The sequence below is a fragment of the Corylus avellana genome, chromosome 5 (assembly GCF_965113065.1).
Source record: "Corylus avellana chromosome 5, dhCorAvel1.hap1.2, whole genome shotgun sequence".
NCBI lineage: Eukaryota > Viridiplantae > Streptophyta > Magnoliopsida > Fagales > Betulaceae > Corylus > Corylus avellana.
The window spans coordinates 987803-1014613 of record NC_142494.1 but is presented as its reverse complement, the minus strand read 5'-3'; the positions used below and the strand labels follow the sequence as shown (position 1 = coordinate 1014613).

Here is a 26811-nt window from a genome sequence, read left to right as displayed (position 1 = left end):
TCATATTATAATAGAATTGGGATTGTGTTTTCTGATTTATTTGCCCTCAATTGTATACGTGAAACTTTTCATACCACAAGCTATACTTAATCAAACTTAATTAATTCAAGTCATGGATTGGTAAAATATTATTGACCCATCTTTGGGTTAATCTTTTCAAAATTACCATCTAATTACCACCTGTCACTATCCTTCAAACTCCGAATAAAAAAGTAAAATGATTTGAGTGGAATAAAGAAGTGGGAGAAATTAGGAGAGCTAATTAAGGAGCAGAATCAAAACAGCCCATAATCATATAATTATCAGTCAGGCTCTTTTTAGTTTTTAGTACTAGCTAGCTACAACACATGATTGGAATCTGCTAATTAATTTATTGGATCCCAATCATTTCTTTCAAGGGGTTAAATACAATCATATATATATATATATATATATATATATAGAAGTGCTTACACGTACATGCACACATAGATTCTTACATAATGATATATGGACAAGTGACAAATACAAAGGAGTAGGTGAAACCTGAAAATCATTGAGTTGGCCCCTCATGGTGAACCCATCCAAGAACGTAATCTTCCACTCCACAATATATTTGCATGAATACAGGCCTCTCTACCTACATTAGGTGGTATAAAGTTTAAGACAACTAGATGATGGAATATCTCCCAATGATTTCGGCTTGAGAGGACTTTTTGTATTTGTTAGATCATAAATTCATCACGCCTACGAACTGGGCTGATCGGCTTATGCAAAACAGAGAAAGGGTCGTTAGCAGACCGAAGATACTTCAATGCTTAACTGCTTAAGTCGGCATTTTTAAGCTTTGAGAGGAGAAATATAATAAAAAATAAGAGAGAGAGAGTCATGGAGCTCCTTCTCTGACAGTGAAGGATATAGGTCTTTTTGGGCCTCCTGCTAGACCTTAGTGGTAGCAGACCTCTTATTAGGCCATATTGGGCTCTTTTTGGGCTGCAGTAGAAGTAGGCCTTATTTTAAGCTCTCTTGGACCTTTCTGGGCTCTAGTGGGGATGGACCTTTAAATGAACCGGGTCTCGGGTCTAAATTTCTGGATCTATCAATATTTGTAATTCAACTGTGCACATTAACAAGAGAGAACAATTGTGTTACAACACACGATGAGATAACTTATGATATAAAAATATACAGTGTTATCTGAAAGATAATATCTACAGAACCATCTTCTGCTAATTCATCTACAGACACATCAGCAATATTTGGATCATCTGCACAATCATCTTCCACATCAGCAATTAGTTCAAAGTTGATCTCTATAGCTGTAATATCAGCATTATATATCTCAAAGTTGTTACACAACTCCAAACTCCTCTACAATTCAAATACCAAAAATATATATGACTCTACTACTCATAAAGATCATCACTAGTTTTCTGTAATAGCCTTGAAGATAGAGTATGTGTAACTTATCAGGCTTGTATGTTTAATCTAAAATGTACGTACATTGTGTTTATAAATTAAGACATGGTCAGCGTATGAAGTTAAGCTTCCATTTTTTTCCAACCACTTAATGTGGGTGTCCCAATAGGATAATCCTCTCTGTTAATTCTCCGCAGCAACGATTTATTGGCCAGGAATTGTTGATGGAAGAAAAGACAATCATAGAAGAAATAAAAGGAAAATGAGGAATGAAGAAAATAGATACAAGAATTAATGTGGTTCGATCTATAACCTGCATATATACACATGTCACGATAAAAGTCTTGAGAGATCACTACAAAAAAACCATTTTTTCCTGACATGAGTTTCCTGACGTGTTCTAGTGTCTGACACGTCAGAAAATTTTTCTGACGGGTCGTTTCTGACGCGTGTCGAGTGTCAGAAACGTAGGTGTCAGGAAAAAAAATTTCCTGACGTGTGAGTAGGCAACACGTCAGAAAATTCTGACGTGTTACCCACTCACACGTCAGGAAATTTTTCTGACGTTGCATTTTTGCCACGTCATAATTTTTCTGACGTGTCAAAAATGACACGTCAGAAAATTTCCTGACGTGTGAGTGGGTAACACGTCAGAAAATTTTCTGACGTGTCATTTCTGCCACGTCAGAAAATTTTCTGACGTGGTAGTTCTGACACACGTCAGAAAATTAAAAAATTAAATAAAAATTAAATACTTTTTTTTTAAATTTTTTTCTGGAATTTTTAATTATTAATTAATTAAATTATTATTTTTTTTTTCTTTTGAATTCCTCTGCACGCACGGCAGCTCCCTCACGCTGCCGTACGTGCAGATGATCTGCACCACACCATGGTGCAGATCTGCACCATGGTGAGAGCTGGAGAAAATTTTCTCCAGCTCTCATTTTTCTCTCTCTCTCTTCAAAAAATCAATCTGAAAAACCCAAAAAATCTTCAAAATCGATCTTCTCCTCTTCTTCTTCTTCTTCTTCTTTTTTTTTCTTCTTCTTCTCTTCTCCTTTTCTTTTTCTTCGATCTGCTGCATGCTTCTCAATTTTTCCCCTTCACCTTTTGTTTCTCTTCATCCTCCAGAGGTGCCGTGCAGACTGCAGATCGAGAAGCAGCTGGGAAAAAAAAATGTGCTGTAGGGAGATTGAGACAGGAGAGAGAATGTGTTGGGAAAAAAAAATGAAGAGGTAAAAAATAATAAGTGGGAAAAAGTTGAGGGGGGAAATAAAAAGAGGGAAAGAAGTTCAAAATCCCGCCTAAAGGGGGCCAATCGAGGTAATTTCCTGACGTGCCAGGTGTTGCACGTCAGAAATTTTCTGACGTGCGACACCTGGCACGTCAGGAAATAAATATAAAAATATATATATATTAGTTTATATTTATAAATATACATATATCTGATTATATATATATATATATATATATATATATATATACATATATATAGCATTCTGACGTGGTGGTTTGCCACGTCAGAAAATTTCTGACGTGGCAGTTTGCCACGTCAGAAAATTCTGACGTGGCGGTCTACCACGTCAGAAATTTTCTGACGTGGCAAATTTTGCAACGTCAGAAATTATATCATTTTTAAATTTTTCAAATTTGTAATATTTTTCTGACGCTCCAACATTTAAAACGTCAGAATTTTCTGACGTGTCTGAACAGACACGTCAGAAAATTCTGACGTGTTACTATTCACACGTCAGGAAAAATTTTTCTGACGTTTTATATATAACACGACAGAAAATTGCTGAGGTGGCAAAAAAATTACACTGTAGCACACGTCAGAAAACCCCCTTTTTTTTTGTAGTGGCAGTAAACATGAATACATATTCATTTCTTCGGAAGACATCTTGTGGCCAAACTATTTGATTGAGTTTCTATGTTTCCTACCACTCATTTTCTTCATATTAGTTACCTTATTCTGAGGGTGTTCTTCAACCAATCATATTTTCTTGTAATCACAATACACCCAATTACCACTCCAAGAACTAGTCCAAATGCATACCCAATCACAATTATTTTCCAACCAAATTTAAATGGAGATTCAGAGTCTTTACTTCCTTCAGAGATTGAAGATGATGGATAAGGCAATTCATCAAAATTGTCACATTTCTTTGTCAATGGTTTCCCACACAATCCTGAATTCCCTTCAAATGAACCAACTTCAAATGTACCAAATTGTTTCCCTTGTGGTATAGATCCCACTAGATTATTATGAGAAACACTGAAAACTTCCAAGAAAGTAAGTTGTGTTAGCTCTGATGGAATTTCTCCTAACAACTTGTTATGAGAAAGGTCTAGTGTTTCGAGCTCTACAAGGTTCCCTAAAGATGGTGGAATGTGACCGGTAAGAATGTTATTGGAAAGATTGAGCATATGACAACCCCTTAAATTTTCAATGGAACTCGGAATTTCTCCAAAAAATCTATTGCTTGACATATCAACAGCTGTGAATAATTCTTGGACTTTCTCATAGAACATATTCTGGCCTTTGTTTGTCATTGTCATGGAGTAATCAAAACCATAACTGAATTGGTAAGGACCAAGAGTTTTCAAGAATATTATTGGATACACTTGAATATATGACAACTGATCTACAGTCTCAGATTTTCTAACCTTCCAATTGCCGAAAAGTTCTAGAGGTAGCTTTCCAAAAAAATTGTTGTAGGAGAGGTCAATGATTCGCAAGTTTGGGAACATATATTTGCTCTTAGAAATCTCTATTGGGCCGTTGAATTTGTTTGACCGCAAAATGAGAACCTTTAAATTTGGAAGATTCTTCAACCAAGAAGGAAACCTATCATTGAATTGGTTATTTCCGAGATCCAGGACCTTCAACATCGTACACTTCACCAGCGACCTTGGTAATCGTCCTCGAAATTGGTTTTGACTGAAAATTATTATCTTCAATTGACTTCCTTTTACCCAATTCTTTAAAATGCTTCCTTGAAATTTGTTCATTTGCAGATCGAGTATTGATAGAGAAGCACCAAAGTTGTCCGAACATCGAGGAAGTGAACCACTTAAGTTATTACTAACCAAATCAAGAACTTGAAGAGAACTCAGATTGCAAAACAATTCTGGAACATTTCCAGTCAATGAATTATTTGAAATAATATAATATTTCAAATTCGAGGCTGCTGGGATAGGAAGAGATCCTTGGAGCAAATTAGAGCTGAGGTCTAAATAGGTCAAACGAGTCCACGAGAGAAGAATTGGATGTTGACCAAAGCCGGTGAGGAAGTTGTTAGCAAGGGAAATTGCTTTTAGACTCGCTTTGCCTACGTTCAACATCCATTCTGGGACTGTGCCACGCAGGTTGTTCTCGGACAGATTTAAAAGCTCCAACTCATCTTGGTTTCTTAGGAAATCTGGAAACTTGCTTAAATTGCACGAAGACAACCATAAACGTTGAAACTTTGGAAAAGTAGCATTGGCATTGGGCTCTTTGAAGAGTAACGATAATTGATTATAAGGTAGATATAACACAATTAAATGTTTCAGCTGAACAAACTTGTCAAACTCCACAGTCCCACTGAAGTAGTTCATAACAAGACCAAGATATTGAAGATTCGTGAGGTTAAAGATTGAATTTGGGATACGACCTTGAAGCTTGTTGTCCCCAAGAGCCAAGACAGATAATTTTGTGAGGTTCAAAATCGCAACAGGTATTTCATTAGTAAAATCATTTGAGTGTAGATAAAGGACTTTCAGTTGCATCAGGTTTACAAGGTGAAAAAGAATTGGACCTGTCAATTGATTTTGGGAAAGGTCTAGAAAAGAGAGTCGGTTGAGGTTTCCAATTGAAGATGGGACCTCACCTTTGAAAGTGTTAGATGAAAGCCTAAGGACAGTGAGATTTGTGAGATTACCAAGTGAAGATGGAATGGACCCTGAGAAGTTGCAACCAGAAACATCCAGTGCATTCAAGTAGCTTAGGCTACCAATTGAAGGGGGTAGCTCACCAGAGAAACTCGTGGCTGTAAGCACCAATGTCTCAAGTGAATTGCTCCATGTAAAGTCTGGTAAATAACCATTGAGCCCCTCATTGTAACCCACATCAAGAAGTCGTAAATTTGGTAGCTTAAAGATTCCCATTGGAAATTCCCCATGCAATTCACAGTAATTAAGATGAAGGGATGTCAAGTGGGACAAGTGTGAAATTTCGAACGGGATTTGACCTGAAAACATTGATGCATTGAGATTGAGATACGTTAGCCTTGAAAGATTGCCTACCTGAGGTGGGATAGGAGAGTAGTTAAAGTGATTGTAGGAAAGGTCAAGCCTTTGGAGGTGAACAAGGCGGAAAAGGGTAGTGTTGGAGTTAATCGAACCATATAGACAGCTGCTACGGAGATCAAGGCCAATTACATAACCCGAGTCCTCATCGCACTCCACCCCATCCCATGAGCAGCAGTCACCTTTGTCTCCTTCTAGTGTCCAAGACCCAACCTTTTCACAATCAGACTCGTCTATCCAAGGAATAGAAGGTGAAGACACGATGACGAGAAAGCTTTTTTTGAATTGCAACAAGGCAGAGCTGTCATCAGGATGGCACAGGGGTTGGATAAAAGGAGAAGAATTATGAGCGGGTATGAGAAGCAACTGTGAAAGTAAGAAAAGCAAAGGCATGAGAGAAAGCGATAATAAACCCATAATGTTGTACTACCTACTCTTAGATTCTTAGATATGCTTGGTAGTGAAGCTCATGAGGAGAGAGCTTTATTAATTTATAGGCCGCCCCCAGCTGTACGTAGGCTATAGGCCTGGCCTGTGCCTCCTCCCCCCCCGAAGTCAGGTATGAATTTTAGAGGTTCATTCGCGTAGATTTGGAAGTCAAAGTACAGCTCCTAAACCTACCAACTAACAATAATAAAAAATAAAATAAATAAGCAGAAAGGTAGAGGCCGTAGAGCTTCTAGATGGATGCTGAATCAATGTGTATATTATGGGCCAATAATCGGCGATGGCGTGGTTGATGACTTCAGGCAGCGACTAGCAACAAAAATAATTTCTAGTTTCCTTACTATTGACCAAGCCCATGGCTTAAAAAATTACCCTCTATTTCATCTCCCCCGTCAGCGTCATGTATACCCTGCCAAGCCCATGAGCCAGAGCGTAACCGTTGTCCTTGATTTGAATAAAAAGCAGTACCACATAGCTAGGTAAGTTGGTAATTGTTGAATTACCGTTTGTTTTAAAATAAGTAATAACTTATCATAATATTATTATAAAGATTATGAACTCAAACTTTAACTCTTACTAGCTTAGAGCCCGCGCCATGCGCGGGGCTGTTCACTTATGTCAAAAGTTTAAACCGATAGGAAACTTTGTTGATTCATAGAATGCTGAGAAAACTTAAGAACAATTACAGTAATATTAATATTAAGAACAATTACATCAACTTGTACCAAAATTCCATCTCTTGAACCTTAAAAAAATAAATTGACAGCAGTCTGAATTCTAATTAAAGCAAAAAAGAAAAAGAATGCATTAAAAAAAATCCTTGAACTATTTTTCAATCAATGTTTTGAAACTTTTTGTTGATCAAACTCTTGTGTTGAGTATGTCGCTTTCTTTTGCAAAGCAATTTGATCGGAATGTTGTCGTCATCATCATCATCGACTGTTTCTATATCTTCAATAGGTAAGGAAAAAGACATGGAAGAACTTTGAGTGAAGATTTGTTCATCTTCATTTTCAGAGCTGGACCCCTCAAGTGTTGTAATTAGAGGCATGTGTTGATTTAATGGAGTTTCCTGTAATCATTAAATTTCATTAGAAGATGCATAACTTATGTAGGAAAATAATGTGTAGATAAAAATAAATAAATAAATAGAATGAAATGTTACCTTTTGGATATTTGAAACATGTGATTCAAAGATTCTTGAAACAGTATAATTCTCCGATCCTCTTATCAAATTATAATCATTAAGCCGCAATTGAAATATATGCTCTTGGGAAACAATTTTTTCAATTTCTCTTGGTAACATATTGTCATTCAAATCCTATATAAATATAAAAGAGCATAATGTTATAACAGGTTAGAGTATGTTGTATTGTTTTTTGTTTATGCAATGGTAATGTGAATTTTTTAGATTTTTGTTACCTCATCTTGCATGTTTGCAAGTTCGTTTGCTATCTTGCCTATAAGTTTTTCAGCCTCTTTGTCAAACACAACAAATGTTGCTGAATCAGTTGTATCGGATACTTCTAATTGTATCTTATACCTGCTTCATTTCCAAATTGATTAGTAGTAGGAACTATATATTTATATACATACATATTAAATAGTAATTATTTATTTATTTTTTATTTTTACCTTGGTACAGAATGTTTAGGTTTCACTTTACAACGTTCACACCAAAAAGATCCTCCTATAATCTTAACCTTCGCCTTGCATGTAAGACACCCAACATAGTACCATCCAAACTTGGTGTCTATTCTATTGACTTTGCATAAACATGTAATTAATACTTCCTGCAATATTAAGTTTTGTAAAAAGTAAAATAAATGATAAAGTATTAGTAATATTATAGGTTAAGATTTAGATCTTAGAATTACACTTGATCAAGGGCTCACACCTTTGTCTCTGATTTCGAACCCATTTGTTTTATTTCAGCAACGGTCTTTCTATTATGCAAGGCTAGTTCTTTGTCTGGTATCATTGGTGGTCGTTCTTTCTTCAATTCTTTAACTTCCGTTACCATGACATTGTTCAACCTATTCATTATAAAACATATATATGGGTTTAGTTTCCATTTTCTTTGTTTAAAAAAAAAAAAAAAAAATTGCGAATATTTGTACTTATCAAGAACTCTGGAAACTTCAGGTATTTTAAGGTTGATGTACACCCTTGTTGCGCTTGTTGATGATAAATTGTATTCGTCTACAAAATTTTCAAAGAGAAATCCATTAACATATACAAAATGAAATACACATTATATGATTTTAAATATAGTGAGTAAAATACTTACCTCTGAAAATTTTCACAGTAGTTGAAGTTACTATTACAATGAAGGGACTTGTATAATTATTATAGAAATCCTCATCTATTTGCAGTGCTGTAGATCCCCACAAAGTTGTTTGCAAACATATGTTTCTGACATGGTAGATGACTATAAGTTAGTATCTCAATTTTTACTTTATGTTATCTTTATTTGATATGAAGTTATGGTTTTTAGGGTTCAATAGCTCATCGTATTTGACATGAAAATAAAAATTATGTCTTACTCTTCTAGTAACAACTTAATTTTTCGAATTTTTGTTGGACGACCTTTCGAATTAATCTCCTCAATAACTCCAATTGATTCTAACCTGCCAATTACATCTACAAATCAAAGAAATTGATTCAAATAAAGTTAGTATTGAATTTTCATTTTGTATCATTTTGAATAATTTGTAAATATATTTTCAAATATATGAAAATAAATGATTGATATACCAGTCAAATAAGTAACGTCATTGCAACGACTTGTTATGGTTTCATAATCAGCCAACTCAAATCCATGTTCAGGTATGGAATGATCTACTCCATGGATCTTAGAGATTGATGTTGTTGACATAAAATTTATTTTGACATGGTTTTGCACTGGACGGTATTTTGCTCTATATTCCTCGACAATAAAATTTTTGACCGCATAAATACATCCTTCATTAAAGAGAGGTCGAAAACGCTGAGCGAAATTCTTTCTAATACACGCATGTATTAGTGTTCCCTGAAGAAAAAAAAAAAAAAAAAAAAAAAAATTGTTTCACAAATTTATTATTTTATATTTGAAAAGGATTTAATTGAGAAAAAATGAATACCAACTTACATTTTCATCAGCCATTATCATATCAAGGCTGATAAGCTCATTGCCATTTGCTACGTTAACTGCATCCCACATCCTTATTATTCTAACTTTCACATTCCATGAGTCTTTCTCGGTTGATATTTGATTCAGAGGTGTGTAAGTCATGTTGATATGATTCCGTACCTGCACACAATTTATATTAGTTAGGTTTACTTATATTTCTAGGAAAAAATCTCGGCATTTCAAATCAAGCTACAATGTAAGACTCAAATTTATACTAAATGTTACCTCTAGGTAAATTGTTGAAAATTTCCTTGTATACTATATTTTTTGTATGAAATTGGTCATCATAATGTTCATCTGCAATGTATACTCTAAGGCCATTTCTACTTGTAACCCTGGATATAGCGACATATAATTGACCATGGCTGAAGACAGGTTTAGGTAGAAAAAGGCCTACACGTTGCAATGACTGGCCTTGACTTTTATTAATAGTCATAGCAAAGCAAATAGATACTGGAAATTGTCTTCTTTTCAGTACAAAAGGCAATTTAGAATCGGAAGGAGATAAAAGTATTCGTGGAATGAATACTTTATGTCCAACATGAGTTCCCGATATGATTTTAGCTTCTAACACCCACTTTGATAATTGAGTAACCAAAAGTCTAGTACCATTGCAAAGTCCAGCACTCTGATTTAAATTACGAAGTAACATTATAGGGATTCCAACTTTGAGCCTGAGTTTATGATTTGGAATACCGGAAAACTTCAATGAATTTAAGAATTCTACTGGATACATAAGCTCTTGGTCTTGAATGTTGCTTGCAGCTTTACATATTGAATCTGCACTGAGATATGTTTCTTCACCTTCGTTAATAAGATCAATTATGTAGTCATTTATGTCTTGCACGGCATCATTTGTTGGAGCTAAAATTGCTCTATCTTCTAAATACTTTGCATCGGTGTATTTAGTTTGCAACTCGGGATAGATAGCATCCACAATATCATTAATAGGATGAGTACCATGTGGAATTAGTAAATCAGATGGTATCTTAATCAATGCTTCACCTTCGCTATCATCTAATTCGCCCTCACCTATTTTCAAAATCCATTCTGCAAATTCTTTTGCTGCATTATCATCGGGATTTTGTTCAAGTCTCATATTCTTTGTCAAAGTAAAAATTGTACAATACTTCCATAATGAAGACCTGTTAACTGATGCCTCAACAATTTCTTCTCTTCGGCCTTTAGATACAACCGGTAATATTTGTCGGAAATCACCACCAAGAACAATTGTCTTTCCTCCGAAGGGTTTTTCTTCACTTTGTGGATCACTAAAACGTAAAATATCTCTTAGTGAACGATCAACAGCTTCAAAACAATTTCGATGAGTCATAGGCGCTTCGTCCCAAATTATTAGATCCGTTCTTGCCATTAGGTTTGCAAGTTGTGAACCTTGCTTAATCCCGCAAGTTGAGCTATCTGTTATATTAATCGGTATCTGAAACCTTGAATGAGCAGTTCTTCCGCCAGGTAACAACAATGCTGCAATCCCAGATGATGCAACTGCAATGACTATTTTCCCTTCTGAGCGCAATCGACATATCAAGGTTCTCCATAGATAAGTCTTTCCAGTGCCGCCATGTCCATAAACGAAGAAAACACCACCCTTTTTTTCTATGACTGATCCAATTACTGCATCATATATCTTTCTTTGTTCATAATTTAGACCCTTAAGAAGTTTGATATGCTCCTCTGCCAAAACAACCCTATCATAATCCAATTCTTCTTGCAATAATCTATTGCTACTTTGACTAAGAAGTAATGTGTTTGGATATGGCATTGTCTCAAATTCTCTCAAAGACCTTGCATTTTTGTTCAATAACCGTTCGATATCACAAAGTGCATAGTCTTGTAATTGCGAGTCACTAAGATGTAGGTCATTATATCGTAAAATTCTTCTTTCTCGCTGCAAAATATCCTCAGATAACAATTTCCAATTTGAAATCCATAGTTTGTAAGGGTCGGCAACCTCACAAAAAATCAACATTGTTGCAAAAAGTTCACGAAGTTGCTTCCCTGAAGCCCAATACGACGCATGATTTAAAGCTTCATGCCACTCTTTATCATCATCAAGCAAACCAAGAGCGTAACATGCTGACTTGAAAGTTGGGTACAACACACTATTTACAGTTCTTATTTCCTCAAAAGACCGAGGTCCTTTAACAATGTTAAGCAACATTCGCAAATAAAATCGTTCACCACTTCCAGGATGAGAGTAGAATATCCGTCCTACACATAATCTTTGCTTCCTCAATTTCCATTCCTTGTCTTTGTTGCGCCAAACCCATTTGGAAGGGAAATCAGAATAAGTCAATTCTCTTGCTTCTTCATACAAAGCATTTGTTTTCATCCATTCAGTAAATTTAGTCTTTCTAATATTCGGTTGATTCAAAACATTATCTAAGTAATCTGAATCATCAAACATGACTGGTTGTTCATTTTCAAGATGAAAATTTAATCTCTCAACTGCAGGTTCTCGATAATGGATTTCAAACTGAAAGATTCTCCAACATGCCTCTATAGCCGACACATATCTGCAATCTAAATATGCTTTTATTTCATCAATATCTATCACATGTTGTATTCCAGTAGATCCATCGACGTGTAGATTTTCTTCAAGAATTAGAGTTGCACGATCATGTCCTTTATTTATATATTTGAATAAGTACTTGATAGACCTTGAACGATTACACCACTCAACATTTATATGTGACTGATATTTTACCAATAAGTCAATATTGTGAGGAACTATAAATCGATTGTCAAGTTTGACACCATTTTTTTCAACAAATCTTCCATTGTTCCTCCTTTTATACACTGGAAAGCCATCTTCATCAACTGTAGTTTCAAAGTAAAATCTCTTTGGAAAATGCTTGCTACATTTGTTGCCAATCATACAACTTGATTTTGGATTTATAGAGCCGCAAGGACCATGTACCATAAATTGTTTGACAACATCATAAGCTTGAGGATCTTTGTTCAAATCTGGCACTTCTGCGGAGATTATCCTATCTATTTCTACTGGTGTTGGATGTTTGTCCTCGGGATGTAGAAAAAGCAATATATGAGCATGAGGCAATCCTCTCTTTTGGTATTCAATAGTGTAGACAACTGTAAGCACAATAAAATTTAATTATGTTGGGTATAAAAATTAAAAATTAGAAGATAACAAAAATGGTTAGTTTAGAATACCAGCTAGTAATCTCCCAAAGTGTCGTCCATGCTTTAAGTCATATAATAGCTGATCGAGCTTGATCTTAAAGACTCTTGCAAGTATATCAGGTCGATCCTCAGGTTTCTGACCAGGATTCATAGATAGAAAGCTTTCAATTTCCGGCCATTTCGCATTGCAAGTGAAAGTAATAAATAAATCAGGATAGCCTGCCCATCTACAAATTGCCATTGCATCTTGATAATTCTCAATCATATATCTTGGGCTTCCCGTAAAAGTCGAAGGCAAAACAATTCTTTTCCCAATAGATGCAGGGGTGGTATCGCCTCTCATAACTGCATCCCTAAGACCACTATACAATTCAATCCTCAATGCACTTTGGTTACGTCTTACCCACATAAGCCGCATTCCTTCAATACATGTGTATGCATCAACAACAAACTGCTGAAATAAGCGGCCACCATATATCAAAGTATTTCCTTCACCTTGACGTTCTTGCAACCGGTATGCATAGTATTCCCTCATTGTTACATAACTTTTTGTGTTATGTCTAGTTCCGTTAACACTTCTATGTAAAATGCCAAGCCTAAATCCATCCTCTCCATATGGAAATAGAAGAGGATACTGCAATGCCATATACGATGGATGCAACTCGTTGATCCTCTGTAATCCACCTTCTTTATAATCCACAATAACATCACGGTGTGGATTCTCAACACCAATGTCACCGACGATAATTGCAGCAATTTCAGAACATGTGGGAAGATTGTGCTCTCTTCCATCGGTTGATCGTGATTCAATAATACGTAATCTTAAGTGGTGGACATTATCTTCTCTAAAACGATCTCTAGCCATACGAAAGATCTTCACCAATACATTTGATTCATCTAACATTTGGACCAGGACATCAACAATAGATCGGTCAAGGTTATTGTCAGAGCGATTCAAGGAATTCATTCTATTTGGAACTTCATTTTCAGTGTCGTAAAAATATAATTGCGCAAAACGCGGGTTCAAGCCGTCACCTGGGAGTAATGATCCAATTCTATGGTGGTTTTGACCATTAAGGCGAAAAATATAACGACCTCTTCCATCGTTAATACTATTATCCACATTCCCACCCATTGATGTCATAGCAAACATAGAATTATAATTTCTTATTTGTGCCTTAAAGTTTTTTGAACGCTGCCCACCAGCAGGATTTAGCAAGTCTTCAAGAATAATAGGTGGTTTCTTAAGCAAAGGCAACTTGACTTGACCTTCCATACAACATAGAGAAAATTTAGGATTAGGAGGCTTCCTAGATTTTGTTGTTCTTTCTTCATACCATACTATTGCACCACAATATTCACATACACATGATGGTTCACCAAAATTCCAAGGTTCAACAAATTTCCCTGTATGAAATAGAAGTAAAGAAAGAAAGAAATGTTGGATTAAATTTAACGTTGTTCTAAGCTTTTCATATTTTTTATCAAAAAAATTTAGTTAAGTCATTTACTTGTAATATCTTCTGTGCCTGAACCATAGCTGCATCCACCTTCTGTCATATTTTGACCAGTTGAATATGTTGGTTGAACGCAGTTGACATCCCTAACTTCGCTAGAGCCACTTCCGTTATCCACACTAATAACTCCTTGATTTGTTTTACGTCGTTTATGTTGTGAACGTCTCCCATTCTCCATTTCGTTCCTATTATTTGTCATACTTTGACCAATTGAATTCGTTGGTTGAACGTTGTCGCAATCCCTAACTTGCCTAGATTTTTTTGCATTCATAATCATCCGCCTTCGATGTCGTGAAAGTCTAGTATTTTCCATTTTGTTTCTATTTTCCTATTGCATATTTGCGAGGAAAAAAAATTAATGACGAATCTATAAATCCTATCATTTAGTACATCAAATTGAACTAAAATATATAATATTATTTCAGCTGATAGTATAATCAACATAATGCAATATAATACATACAAAATGTATCAAGAAAATTGTATACTCACAATATAAAGAAATTAATGCTGCAAAACAAAGCAAACAAACTAATGAAAAACTTAAGAAAAATAATGAAAATACCTCAACACCTATTGCAAATTATTTCCAAAGAACGCAAAAGCAATCACCTGTATTCAATAGTTACAGACATTAATTTAAGATACAATTTACATAATATTATAATGCATAATAAATGATACCTGGAAAGCGAAATTAGGAAAATTAAGAAATTAATGTTACAAAAACAAAGAAAAAAAAATTCAGAAGAAGAATGAAAAATATATAGAAACAGATTATTATTTATGAAGTTGCAAATTTTATCAAAGAAAAAACATACAAACGGAATACTAATTGGAGGGAAAAAAAAAAAAAAAAAAAAACAGGCACATACAGACTAAAAGAAAAAAGAAGAAATTGAACATGCAATTCCTTTAAAAAATTAACTTTACAATACAAAGTAAAGAAACTATATAAATAAAATTTTACATTTTTAATTTTTTTTTTTATTGTTGTATATAAAAGCAACAACAGTTTATCAGCCGAAAAAAAAAGGTTGATATATTGTATATTAACAATAAAACTTAAGATATATCAATGGGAGACAAAACATCTAGTTTGTTTATGTTTTTTAAATAAACAATAAAATTGAATGATTGATTTATTTTTAAAATAAATTTCTAAAGCGTATCATTTAATTCAATATTTCAACTAAAAAGTATAATTATATAACACTTCATTTATAAAGTTCACAAAAACAATTACATTTTTTTTTTGTTATTTTGTTATTGTTTTTTTAAGAGGGTTGAGCTATTTTTATCAAAGTAACACAAAAAACATGCATTTCATATCTATATATTGATATATGAACACAAAAAATAGTGTAAATTTTTTTGTAAAATTGTTAATCCAGATTAACAATATAAAACACAAAACTCAAATAAAAACACATTATAATGTTCCATCAGCACAATAATATACTTTTAAAAATATATTATCTTAATTCTGAAAATGCAATTTAAATTAAAGAAAATTGGACCTGCAAATCGTTTAATAAAGTAAAGAAACCATATAAATAAAATTCATGATTTTTAAACATTTTTATTGCTGTATTTAAAAACAACAACGGGTCTTAAGAAATGTTGATTCTTAAATACAAATAATACTCAATAACAAACTAATTTAACTAAATTAGTTTTTGCAGAGGGTTGTGCTATTATTGAATACTTGTAATACTCAATTACTAACCTGAAGTGGAGATATTATGCAAAAAAATAAAATAAAATAACATGCGTTGGGTTATGGGAGAGAAAAAATAATAATAATAATAATAATAATAAAACGGTTGAAACATAAATAGAAACAGAGTATTACTTATGAAGTTGCAATTTTTATCTAAATCATAAAAAAAAGAGTACTAATTGAAGAAAAAAAAAACATGACAGAGACAAAATAGTGTTAATACCAAATCATAAAATATAAATAAATAAAAATTATTATCGTAATTCTAAATTGAACATACACAAATATATACAGAAAAAAAATGATACAAAATAAAGTAAATAAATTAATAATAAAAAATAAAGTAAAGAAACTATATAAATAAAATTAAGAGATTTAATTTTTTTTTTAATTGTTGTCTTTAAAAACAACAACAGTTTATTGGCTGTTAAAAAAGGTTGATATATTCTATGTTAATAATAAAACTTAAGATATATCAATGGGAGACAAAACATCTAGTTTGTTTATGTTTTTTAAATAAACAATAAAATTGAACGATTGATTTATTTTTAAAATAAATTTCTAAATCGTATCATTTAATTCAATATTTCAACTAAAAAGTATAATTATATAACACTTCATTTATAAAGTTCACAAAAACAATTACATTTTTTTTTTTTTTTTTTGCTTTCTTTAGTTGTTTTTTAAGAGGGTTGATCTATTTTTATCAAAGTAACACAAAAAACATGCATTTCATATCTATATATTGATATATGAACATTATGAAAAAAAAAAAAAATTCATAAAATTGTTAATCTAGATTAACAATATAAAACACAAAACTCAAATAAAAACACATTATAATGTTCCATTAGCACAATAATATATTTTTATAAATATATTATCTTAATTCTTAAAATGCAATTTTAATTAAAGAAAATTGAACCTGCAAATCGTTTAATAAAGTAATGATACAAAATAAAGTAAAGAAACCATATAAATAAAATTTATGATTTTTTAAAATTTTTATTGCTGTATTTAAAAACAACAATGGGTCTTAAGAAAGGTTGATTCTTAAATACAAATAATACTCAATAACAAACTAATTTAAATAAAATATATAATATTATTTTAACTAAAGAGTATAATCAACATAAAGCAATATAATACATACAAAATGTATGGAGAAAATTGTATACTCACAACATAAAGAAGTTAATGGTACAAAACAAAGTAAACAAACTAATGAAAAACTTAAGAAAAATAATGAAAATACCTCAACACCTATTGCAAATTATTTCCAAAGAATGCAAAACCAATCACCTGTAAATCGTTAATCCAGTTAAATCGTTAATTCATATTAACAATACAAAAACACAATATAAAGGTTGATTCTTAAATACAAATAATACTCAATAACAAACTAAAAGTCAAACAAAAACATACTAACCTGAAGAATGGTAACAAAACTGAGAGAGAGAGAGAGATTGTTCGCTTAGTAAAATGAGTTTCGGATGTGGCAAGGCACTGAAAGACAAAACTGACAAAAAGAAAATACAGTTAAATTGTTAATCCGGATTAACAATACAAAAACACAATATAACCTTTCATTAGCATAATAAAATATTTAAAAAAATTAATTTAAGTCTGAAATTACAATTTTTATTAAAGAAAAAACATACACACATACAAATAAAGTAAAGAAACCATATAAATAAAATTCATGATTTTTAAACATTTTTATTGCTGTATTTAAAAACAACAACGGGTCTTAAGAAATGTTGATTCTTAAATACAAATAATACTCAATAACAAACTAATTTAACTAAATTAGTTTTTGCAGAGGGTTGTGCTATTATTGAATACTTGTAATACTCAATTACAAAGTAGAAGTCAAAACAAAAACACACTAACCTGAAATGGAGATATTATGCAAAAAAATAAAATAAAATAACATGCGTTGGGTTATGGGAGAGAAAAAAAGTAATAATAATAATAATAAAAAAATGGTAGAAACATAAATAGAAACAGAGTATTACTTATGAAGTCTGAAATTACAATTTTTATTAAAGAAAAAACATACACACATACAGACTGGGAAAAAAAAAAGGAAAAAAAAGAAATGAACATGCAAATACAATAAATAAACAATCACAATTTATTTGCAGAGGGTTGTGCTATTATGGAATACTTGTAATACTCAATTACAAAATAGAAGTCAAAAGAAAAACACACTAACCTGAAGTGGAGAGATTTAGATGTTGAAAGGCACTAAAAGACAAACATGGGGAGAGAGTGATTTGGTATTTTGGATGTTGTAACTTGTAAAAAAAGGTAAGAGGCATGCAAAAATAAAAACAAAAAGAGTTTTGAATGTTGGAAGGAAGGTAGTGCGTTGGGTTATGGGTGAGAAAAAAAAAATTAAAAAACAAAAACGGTTGAAACATAAATTATAGGAGAGAGAGAGAGAGTTAGCACAATTAATAATAATTTAAAAAAATAAATTCAGATAAAAATTATTGAAGAGAGAGATTATGGGAGAGTGAGAGTTAGAGATTATGGGAGAGATAGAGGAGAGAGAAAGTTATGGGAGAGTGAGAGTTAGCACAATTAATAATAATTAAAAAAAATAAATTCAGATATAAATTATTGAAGAGAGAGATTATGGGAGAGTGAGAGTTAGAGATTATGGGAGAGATAGAGGAGAGAGAAAGTTATGGGAGAGTGAGAGTTAGCACAATTAATAATAATTAAAAAAAATGAATTCAGATATAAAATTATGGGAGAGAGAGAGAGACAATAAATAAACAATCATAATTTATTTGCAGAGGGTTGTGCTATTATGGAATACTTGTAATACTCAATTACAAAATAGAAGTCAAAAGAAAAACACACTAACCTGAAGTGGAGAGATTTAGATGTTGAAAGGCACTAAAAGACAAACATGGGGAGAGAGTGATTTGGTATTTTGGATGTTGTAACTTGTAAAAAAAGGTAAGAGGCATGCAAAAATAAAAACAAAAAGAGTTTTGAATGTTGGAAGGAAGGTAGTGCGTTGGGTTATGGGTGAGAAAAAAAAAATTAAAAAAAAAACGGTTGAAACATAAATTATAGGAGAGAGAGAGAGAGAGTTAGCACAATTAATAATAATTAAAAAAAATAAATTCAGATAAAAATTATTGAAGAGAGAGATTATGGGAGAGTGAGAGTTAGAGATTATGGGAGAGATAGAGGAGAGAGAAAGTTATGGGAGAGTGAGAGTTAGCACAATTAATAATAATTAAAAAAAAATGAATTCAGATATAAAAATATGGGAGAGAGAGAGAAACAAAATTATGGGAGAGAGACAAAATTATTCAAAAAAGAGTTTTGAATGTTGGAAGGAAGGTAGTGCGTTAGGTTATGGGTGAGAAAAAAAAAATTAAAAAAAAAAAACCGTTTAAAACATAAATTATAGGAGAGAGAAATTATGGAGAGTGAGAGATTATGAGAGAGAGAGAGAGAGTTAGCACAATTAATAATAATTAAAAAAAATAAATTCAGATATAAATTATTGAAGAGAGAGATTATGGGAGAGTGAGAGTTAGAGATTATGGGAGAGATAGAGGAGAGAGAAAGTTATGGGAGAGTGAGAGTTAGCACAATTAATAATAATTTAAAAAAAATGAATTCAGATATAAAATTATGGGAGAGAGAGAGAGACAAAATTATGGGAGAGAGACAAAATTATTCAAAAAAGAGTTTTGAATGTTGGAAGGAAGGTAGTGCGTTGGGTTATGGGTGAGAAAAAAAAATTAAAAAAAAAAAACGGTTAAAACATAAATTATAGGAGAGAGAGAGAGTTAGCACAATTAATAATAATTAAAAAAAAAAATTCAGATATAAATTATTGAAGAGAGAGATTATGGGAGAGTGAGAGTTAGAGATTATGGGAGAGATAGAGGAGAGAGAAAGTTATGGGAGAGTGAGAGTTAGCACAATTAATAATAATTAAAAAAAATGAATTCAGATATAAAATTATGGGAGAGAGAGAGAGACAAAATTATGGGAGAGAGACAAAATTATTCAAAAAAGAGTTTTGAATGTTGGAAGGAAGGTAGTGAAGGAAGGTAGTGCGTTGGGTTATGGGTGAGAAAAAAAAAATTAAAAAAAAAAACCGTTTAAAACATAAATTATAGGAGAGAGAAATTATGGAGAGAGTGATTTGGTATTTTGGATGTTGTAACTTGTAAAAAAAGGTAAGAGGCATGCAAAAATAAAAACAAAAAGAGTTTTGAATGTTGGAAGGAAGGTAGTGCGTTGGGTTATGGGTGAGAAAAAAAAAATAAAAAAAAAAACGGTTGAAACATAAATTATAGGAGAGAGAGAGAGAGAGTTAGCACAATTAATAATAATTAAAAAAAATAAATTCAGATATAAATTATTGAAGAGAGAGATTATGGGAGAGTGAGAGTTAGAGATTATGGGAGAGATAGAGGAGAGAGAAAGACAAAAAACGTAAGTTGAGATAGAGGGAGAGAGAGAGAGACGTGGGAGATTGAGTTAGGAGGACACGTGTCGCAATTCTAAGCACCCCCTACGTCAAAACTCGGCTTTTATATATATATATGATAATTTACTCCATTTCAATTAAAAGATTCTAAAGTGTTATCGAGTCTAACTCGTGAGGAGAGTACTAAAACTTTAATTATATTTACATCTTCTTATTGACTATTAGAACAAAATAATGATTTAACAGTAACAAACCAAAAAATTAGGCGATAGGCGCGCCACTTACAAAATAGAAAAAATATTCACCGGATTCGCATGTCTCCAGAGTGATCATGGACACTTTGATGCTTAAATTGACATGTTTGTTTAGAGTTAAAATAGAATAATGAACTTGAGTTTTTGGGAGACTCAAGTCCCTTTTTTACTTGGTAATGTGCTGGTCTTCATAACCACTTCTTTATAGACGTTATACGTTAATGTGGTGGGTGAGGATTGTACGTATTACCATTAGATTACCCTAAATTTAGAGTTTGTCACTTTATTATTGTAAGATAATTGTGTAGTAAAAATGTAGTTTCTAACATTACTCATGTTAGAATTGAATAATGGACAATATTATGCATTAATGTGTTTAGAGCAAGTTTCCGAATTTCCTAAGAAACCAAAATGAATTCGTATGTTTAGACCAGATAGGCAAAAACATTCACGACCATGTACCACAATGGATGTGCAAAGTAAAGTTAATCAGTAAGTTTAATTTGAAGAAAATCATAATTTAATGGAAAATTAAATGTAAAGCGGAATAAAGAGAGAAATTGAGACAAGAGATTTTACGATTGGTTCAGAATTAGACACTTACATCGACTATTAAGAAAATCTCAAATTGCTCTTATTTATTGATGATGAATGATAATACAAATTAAAAATAAAATAAAAATTATAATATAAATAATCCCTATTTATAGAGAAACTATTGTAGATAGAGAAAATACAAAATGACAGGTGCACATAAAACAACTCCAAAAGCTTCAACTAGAGCATGATGTGCATCTTCTGGTGGTATCGACTTATAAAGACCATGATTGGGCAAAGTAGTGATTACCGAAAGAAAACAACATGCACCCACGAGCACCATCGAAAAATAATCATGCTAGCTATGACTTTCATAGATGAGATCGATGAGAAAGGAAGAAAATTAATAATAATAATAATAATAAAAAAAATTATAATGTAATGGAAAATTAAATATAAATGGAAATAAAAAGATAAATTGAGTCAAGATATTTTACAATGGCCTCGTCTCATCGATTTATAGCTCCGGTCTAATTTGTTTAAAGGATCACTTCCTATTCTACCGTCTCCGTTATGAATTATTATCATTTAAATAATTCATTGACTGGAAATATTTTGGAATTGATTTGCGATATGAGTTCGCTTCAAATCCTGCAGATAAAATTAAACTTAGATGCGCAAAAATGGTTTCTGAAGAATGCATGTTTGATGTTTCCAACACTATGGAAAGACACTAATTAGATCATGATCATCATTTTAAACTTAATTTACACTAATTACATCATGATCATATTGGTTGCGTGAGTCCAATATTTCAGATTTCAGTCTTTTTTTATTTTTATTTTTATTTTTTATTTTTTTAAATTGAGACATTTATTCATATTTTTTATTGAAAAAATAACAAAAATTATATTAACTACCCTTCCTATACATATTAAAGAAGTTGGTGGGTGGGGGTGGGGGAGAAGAGATGGATCATGCCCATAACCATGGCGATACATGCATGATCCAACCCTGGTTATGGGCATTGACCCAATTATACCCGGTTAGGGGTGGTTGAGTCATGCCCATAACCATGACCCAACCATTACAATAGTTGAGTGAGAGCCCAACCATGCATTACTGCTTATGCTTACGCATGACCCAACTTTGTTTTGTTTTTTTTTTCCCCTCTATTTTTTAATAAGAGGGGCATAATTTTATTTTTCATATCATGTTTATTATGTATTTAACCAAAAAAATGTCTCAAATTTAAAATGATCATAAACTTGAGTTTTAAATATTGTTGAAACTATATAACTAGCTAGCGCACCTTCTTTAATAAGTAAATTGCATTTTTGAAACGACGATAAAATTAGAAATTAGAAGTTGTTTCTGAACAAATGAGGATATATTAAATATGATATCGTCGTTTAGAGAAAACCGGCGATATGTTTAGGTCATTTTTATATAAACGACGTCAACTTTATCTCATGTCATTTGTAAAAAAGGACAATAATTGTCTTTTTTTTTTTTTTTTTTTTTCTCAAAAAGAAAAAAAAAAAAACAAAATTTTTACTTAATATTCTTAAACTTCTATCATTTTTGTAATTACTTTAGGTGATCCTAATGACTTTGCATAGAAATCTAGAAGCTATAACTTTGTAATAAATAATTAGTGGATGACTTCTTTTAATTAAGTGGAGGACTTCATTGTTTCATAGTGGAGGACTCTTTATGAAAGAGTGCCATCTTTTTTATCACCACAAAACTTATTCCATGGATGTAAAATCAAAGTGTACATGGGATAAGATCCATTTAATCGTGGATATTAGTTGTGACCCCTTCTTGAATATCATTATTATCATGACAGAAAATCAGGCAATGAGATAATTAAAAGTTGGAAATGAGATAAAAAGATGCCAATTGACGAGGCGTGTTACGCGTGCGCACTTAACTGCTAATTATCAAATAATGATCATAATTATGACTGAAAGTGTTATATTTTTTTTTAAAAAATCAATAATAATTTACCATAAATCTAATAATAATTTAAAAGTCATATCAATTTTGGAGCAAAGAAAAAAAAAAAAAAAATTAGCAATATTACTCAAGCTAGCGCAAGACTGATCCTATTCAGCTTAATTTGGAGCACCAGTTCTAGGCCGTTCTAATTTTTATTTATTCATTTGATGACCAAAAGAGTCAATTATAGATGCCCGTACATACCATCTGGCCGACACATCATTTCTTTGCACAGTGGACATACATACTCGCAAAAGCTTGCTGCAACGCCAAGCGAAATCGAAATCCAGCCTATAAATTAAAGCTCTCTCCATATTATGAGCTTCATTACCATTTACCAAGCATATCCAACAGTGATATAACACAATGGGTTTCTCGCTTTCTCTCTTCATTTTCATGGCCTTGTTTTTCTTACTTTCACGGTTACATCTTATAGTTGGTCAATCTTCTCCTTTTATGCAACCCCTGTGCCATCATGATCAGAGCTCTGCCTTGTTGCAATTCAAGCAAAGCTTTATCATCCATAAATCTGCATCGATGAAGTCGTGGTTTGATTTTCCACCTGATTATCCTCATTGTCAAAAGGTTGGGTCTTGGACAGTAGAAGGAGACAAAAGTGACTGCTGCTCATGGGATGGGGTGGAGTGCGACAAGGATACGGGTCATGTAATTGGGCTTGAACTCAGTAGTAGCTGTCTATATGGTTCTATTAACTCCACCAGCAGCCTTTTCCGTCTTGTTCATCTCCAAAGGCTTAACCTTGCCTTCAATGACTTTAACTACGTACTCTCATATCCCACACCAGGTACGTGATCTTCCAAGACTAACACATCTCAATCTCTCTTGGTCTAACTTTCATGGTCAAATTCCGTTAGAAATTTCACAATTGTCGCACTTGTCATCCCTCGATTTATCTCAAGACTATCATGATATCCCCCTTCTTGGATATCCCCATTTGGAACTCAAAAAGCCCAGCCTAAGAAGCCTAGTTGGAAATTTGACTCGCCTACAAAAGCTTGATTTGAGTGGGGTGGACATTAGCTCTACGGTACCTAATATTTTGGCAAACTTGTCTTTGTTAACATTCCTCTCTCTTGGTGGATGTGGTTTGCACGGGGAATTTCCAATAGGCATCTTTAAGCTATCAAATTTGCGAGTTCTTTCTGTAATTGGCAATGAAGGCCTCACCGGTTATTTGCCTGACTTTACATGGAGTGGTCCGCTTGAAGCATTGAATCTCGCAGCCACGAGTTTCTCAAGGGAACTACCCGCTTCCATGGGAAACCTTGGATTTCTAAATGACTTGTCTCTGTGGGGTTGCAATTTTTCGGGGTCTATTCCATCTTCACTTAGTAACCTTACTAAACTCACTGAACTTGCCCTTGGACGTAACTCTTTTGTGGGTAACGTCCCGTCTTCCCTTGGAAACCTTACTAAACTCACTTATCTTGACCTTTCTGTGAACTCTTTTGTGGGTAACATCCCGTCTTCACTTGGAAATCTTGCTCAACTCTCTCTTTTAGGCATTTCATTCAATCAATTGACAGGTCCAATTCCTACTAAGCTTGTAAACTTGCCACAATTGATTGACATTTATCTAGACGAGAACCTTTTGAGTGGTGAATTGCATTTTGGGCTTATGAATGAAACACAATTGGAAGCCATTAATTTGAGCAACAATCAGTTAACTGGCCCAGTTACTTTTGGGCCTATGAACCTCACACAATTACTTTTCTTGGACCTTTCCACCAACAAACTTCATGGTCAAATTTCAAACTCAGTCTCCAACTTCAAGAATCTTCAAGTTCTTTATCTTTCTGAGAACTACCTTAACGGCATTGTGGAGTTTGCCGAGTTTGTTAAGCTCAAGAATTTAATTGCATTGGATATATCTGGTAATCAATTGTCTTTACTTACTAAAGAAACCAGTGCCAATGCAACTCTTCAAAAGTTTCAAGTCATAGGATTTTCTTCGTGCAACTTGAGCTAGTTTCCAAATTTTCTAAGAAACCAAGATGAATTGGTGTTTTTAAACCTCTCCAACAATAAGATTCATGGCCAAGTCCCAGAATGGATGTGGAACAAAAGCATTGCGAGTTTACAAGTTCTTGATCTTGAGTCAAACTCGCTCCAAGGATCACTTCCTATTCCACCAGTCTCCACTTTGCATTTCGATATTTCAAATAATTCATTGACCGGAAATGTTCCAAAATTGTTTTGCACTTTGATTTTTCTTCAAGTCCTTGATTTGGCAAATAACAACTTAAGTGGTTCACTTCCGCACTGCTTAGACAACTTTGGTGCTTCTCTATCAGTACTTGATCTGCGAAGAAACAAATTAATTTCAAGGAAGCATTCCACAAACTTGGATAGGAGGAGGCCAATTGAGGGTAATAAATTTCAGTCAAAACAAATTCCAAGGGCATTTACCGAGATTGTTGGCCAAGTGTACATGGCTGAGGGTCCTTGATCTTAGTGATAACCAATTCATTGATATTTTTCCATTTTGGTTGGGACATCTTCCAAATTTAGAGGTCCTCATTTTACGGTCAAACAAATTCAATGGTTCAATGGGGACACCTCAAACCTATTTTAAGTTCCCCAACTTGCGAATCCTTGACATCTCCCACAATGATTTTATGGGAAAGCTACCGTTGAGACTTCTTGAAAATTGGAAGGCCAAAATTTTTGAGAATGTGCAGCTGTCAACATATATTCAAGAATACTCAGACTTCCAAATGCAAAAAGGTTTTGGGTATAACATTTTGCCCCAGGCTTATACTTACTCAATGATGATGACAAACAAAGGCAATAGTATGTTCTACGAGAAGGTCCAAGAATTATTCACGGCCATTGATTTCTCAAGCAATAATTTTGTCGGAGAGATACCTGAATCTATTGGAAATTTAAAGGGAGCTCAATTGCTCAATCTTTCTAATAATGCTCTTATTGGTCACATCCCATCGTCTTTAGGAAATCTTATAGAGCTGGAAGCATTGGATCTTTCTCATAATAAATTATCAGGGGAGATTCCACAACAATTAACACAACTTACTTTCTTAGGATTCCTCAATGTATCCTGTAACAATCTCATGGGACCTATACCACAAGGGAGGCAATTCGATACATTTGAAAACAAATCATTTCAGGGGAATCCAGGATTGTGTGGAAGACCATTGACAAGGAAATGTGGGAATTCTAATGAGCCGCCTTCTCACCCTTCAATCTCTCGAGAAAGTCAAGACTTTGGATTACCATTTGAATTTGGTTGGAAAATAGTTGTGATTGGATATGTATTTGGATTTGTTGTTGGAGTAATAATTGGGCCGATAGTGATCGCAAGGAAACATGATTGGTTAATGAAGACCCTACGAATAAGGCCAATGAGTGGGAGGAGACGCAGAAATTAAATAAAATAGTTTGTGCAAGATACCTTTCCAAAGCAATTTATGTATTATTAGACCCGTGTTTTCCCCTTTTAATCTTATTTCTCTGTGTGTAATGTGTGTAATGTGTTTCTTTCCTTTTTCATTATTGTTTTGGTGTAGTACTTTGGATTAGTGTGGCATTAAGATGTTCGTATGTAAAATGCTTTGGTGGGATCTTTTATATATAGATTGCATTACTTATCCTAAGGTTTCCACCCTCTTGCATTTGATATAGAAATTCTAATGGCATCTCCAAATTACAGGGTCTGAATGCATTATTTGTAGTTTCTGTACATTCTTTAGATGGTTTCTTGTTTCAATGCTTTATCTTTTACTTCATGAGCAAAATTTTGCTCATCCATCGTGCTATTTACCTTGCATTAGAAATCCTGGGAAAAAAAAATTGTA

General features: G+C 33.0%; 3 protein-coding genes and 2 pseudogenes across 3 annotated transcripts; 2 read left to right on the top strand and 3 right to left on the bottom strand.

The window, feature by feature from the left end:
- Positions 1–3333: 3333 nt before the first annotated feature.
- LOC132180668 (receptor-like protein 6) lies at positions 3334–6105 on the bottom strand. The gene is made up of 2 exons (XM_088516956.1): positions 4910–6105; positions 3334–4831 (listed from the first exon to the last, which is right to left on the bottom strand). The coding sequence occupies exons 1-2, from the start codon at positions 6103–6105 to the stop codon at positions 3361–3363; spliced, it is 2667 nt and encodes an 888-aa protein (XP_088373082.1). The 3' UTR covers positions 3334–3360.
- An 862-nt stretch (positions 6106–6967) lies between these two features.
- On the bottom strand, positions 6968–9286 carry LOC148585193 (replication protein A 70 kDa DNA-binding subunit B-like). The gene is made up of 10 exons (XM_088516351.1): positions 9266–9286; positions 8893–9166; positions 8682–8778; positions 8426–8550; positions 8244–8337; positions 8033–8180; positions 7771–7928; positions 7558–7678; positions 7301–7456; positions 6968–7207 (listed from the first exon to the last, which is right to left on the bottom strand). The coding sequence occupies exons 1-10, from the start codon at positions 9284–9286 to the stop codon at positions 6968–6970; spliced, it is 1434 nt and encodes a 477-aa protein (XP_088372477.1).
- A 61-nt stretch (positions 9287–9347) lies between these two features.
- On the bottom strand, positions 9348–14164 carry LOC132169399 (uncharacterized). Its single transcript, XM_059580435.2, has 4 exons — positions 13981–14164; positions 12500–13876; positions 9533–12418; positions 9348–9427 (listed from the first exon to the last, which is right to left on the bottom strand). Exons 1-4 carry the CDS (start codon positions 14162–14164, stop codon positions 9348–9350), a joined length of 4527 nt encoding a protein of 1508 aa, XP_059436418.2.
- Positions 14165–23341: 9177 nt separating this feature from the next.
- On the top strand, positions 23342–25545 carry LOC132180666 (receptor like protein 27-like; annotated as a pseudogene).
- Positions 23342–26385, top strand: LOC148585192 (receptor-like protein 33 pseudogene; annotated as a pseudogene).
- The last annotated feature ends 426 nt before the right edge of the window (positions 26386–26811 follow it).

Excerpts from the sequence above, each read along its gene's own strand:
- LOC148585193 (XM_088516351.1), bottom strand. The coding sequence starts at position 9,286 with ATGATAATGGCTGATGAAAAT. Across the intron at positions 7,457-7,557 it reads TTGCAAACATGCAAGATGAG|GATTTGAATGACAATATGTT; the intron begins GTAACAAAAATC and ends ATATTTATATAG. Across the intron at positions 7,208-7,300 it reads ATGTTTCAAATATCCAAAAG|GAAACTCCATTAAATCAACA; the intron begins GTAACATTTCAT and ends TAATGATTACAG.
- LOC132169399 (XM_059580435.2), bottom strand. The coding sequence starts at position 14,164 with ATGGAGAATGGGAGACGTTCACAACATAAACGACGTAAAACAAATCAA. Across the intron at positions 13,877-13,980 it reads AGGCACAGAAGATATTACAA|GGAAATTTGTTGAACCTTGG; the intron begins GTAAATGACTTA and ends TATTTCATACAG. Across the intron at positions 9,428-9,532 it reads TTTCAACAATTTACCTAGAG|GTACGGAATCATATCAACAT; the intron begins GTAACATTTAGT and ends AATTGTGTGCAG.
- LOC132180668 (XM_088516956.1), bottom strand. The coding sequence starts at position 6,105 with ATGGGTTTATTATCGCTTTCTCTCATGCCTTTGCTTTTCTTACTTTCA. Across the intron at positions 4,832-4,909 it reads CTACCTTATAATCAATTATC|CAAGTTTCCAGATTTCCTAA; the intron begins GTTACTCTTCAA and ends GTGCAATTTAAG.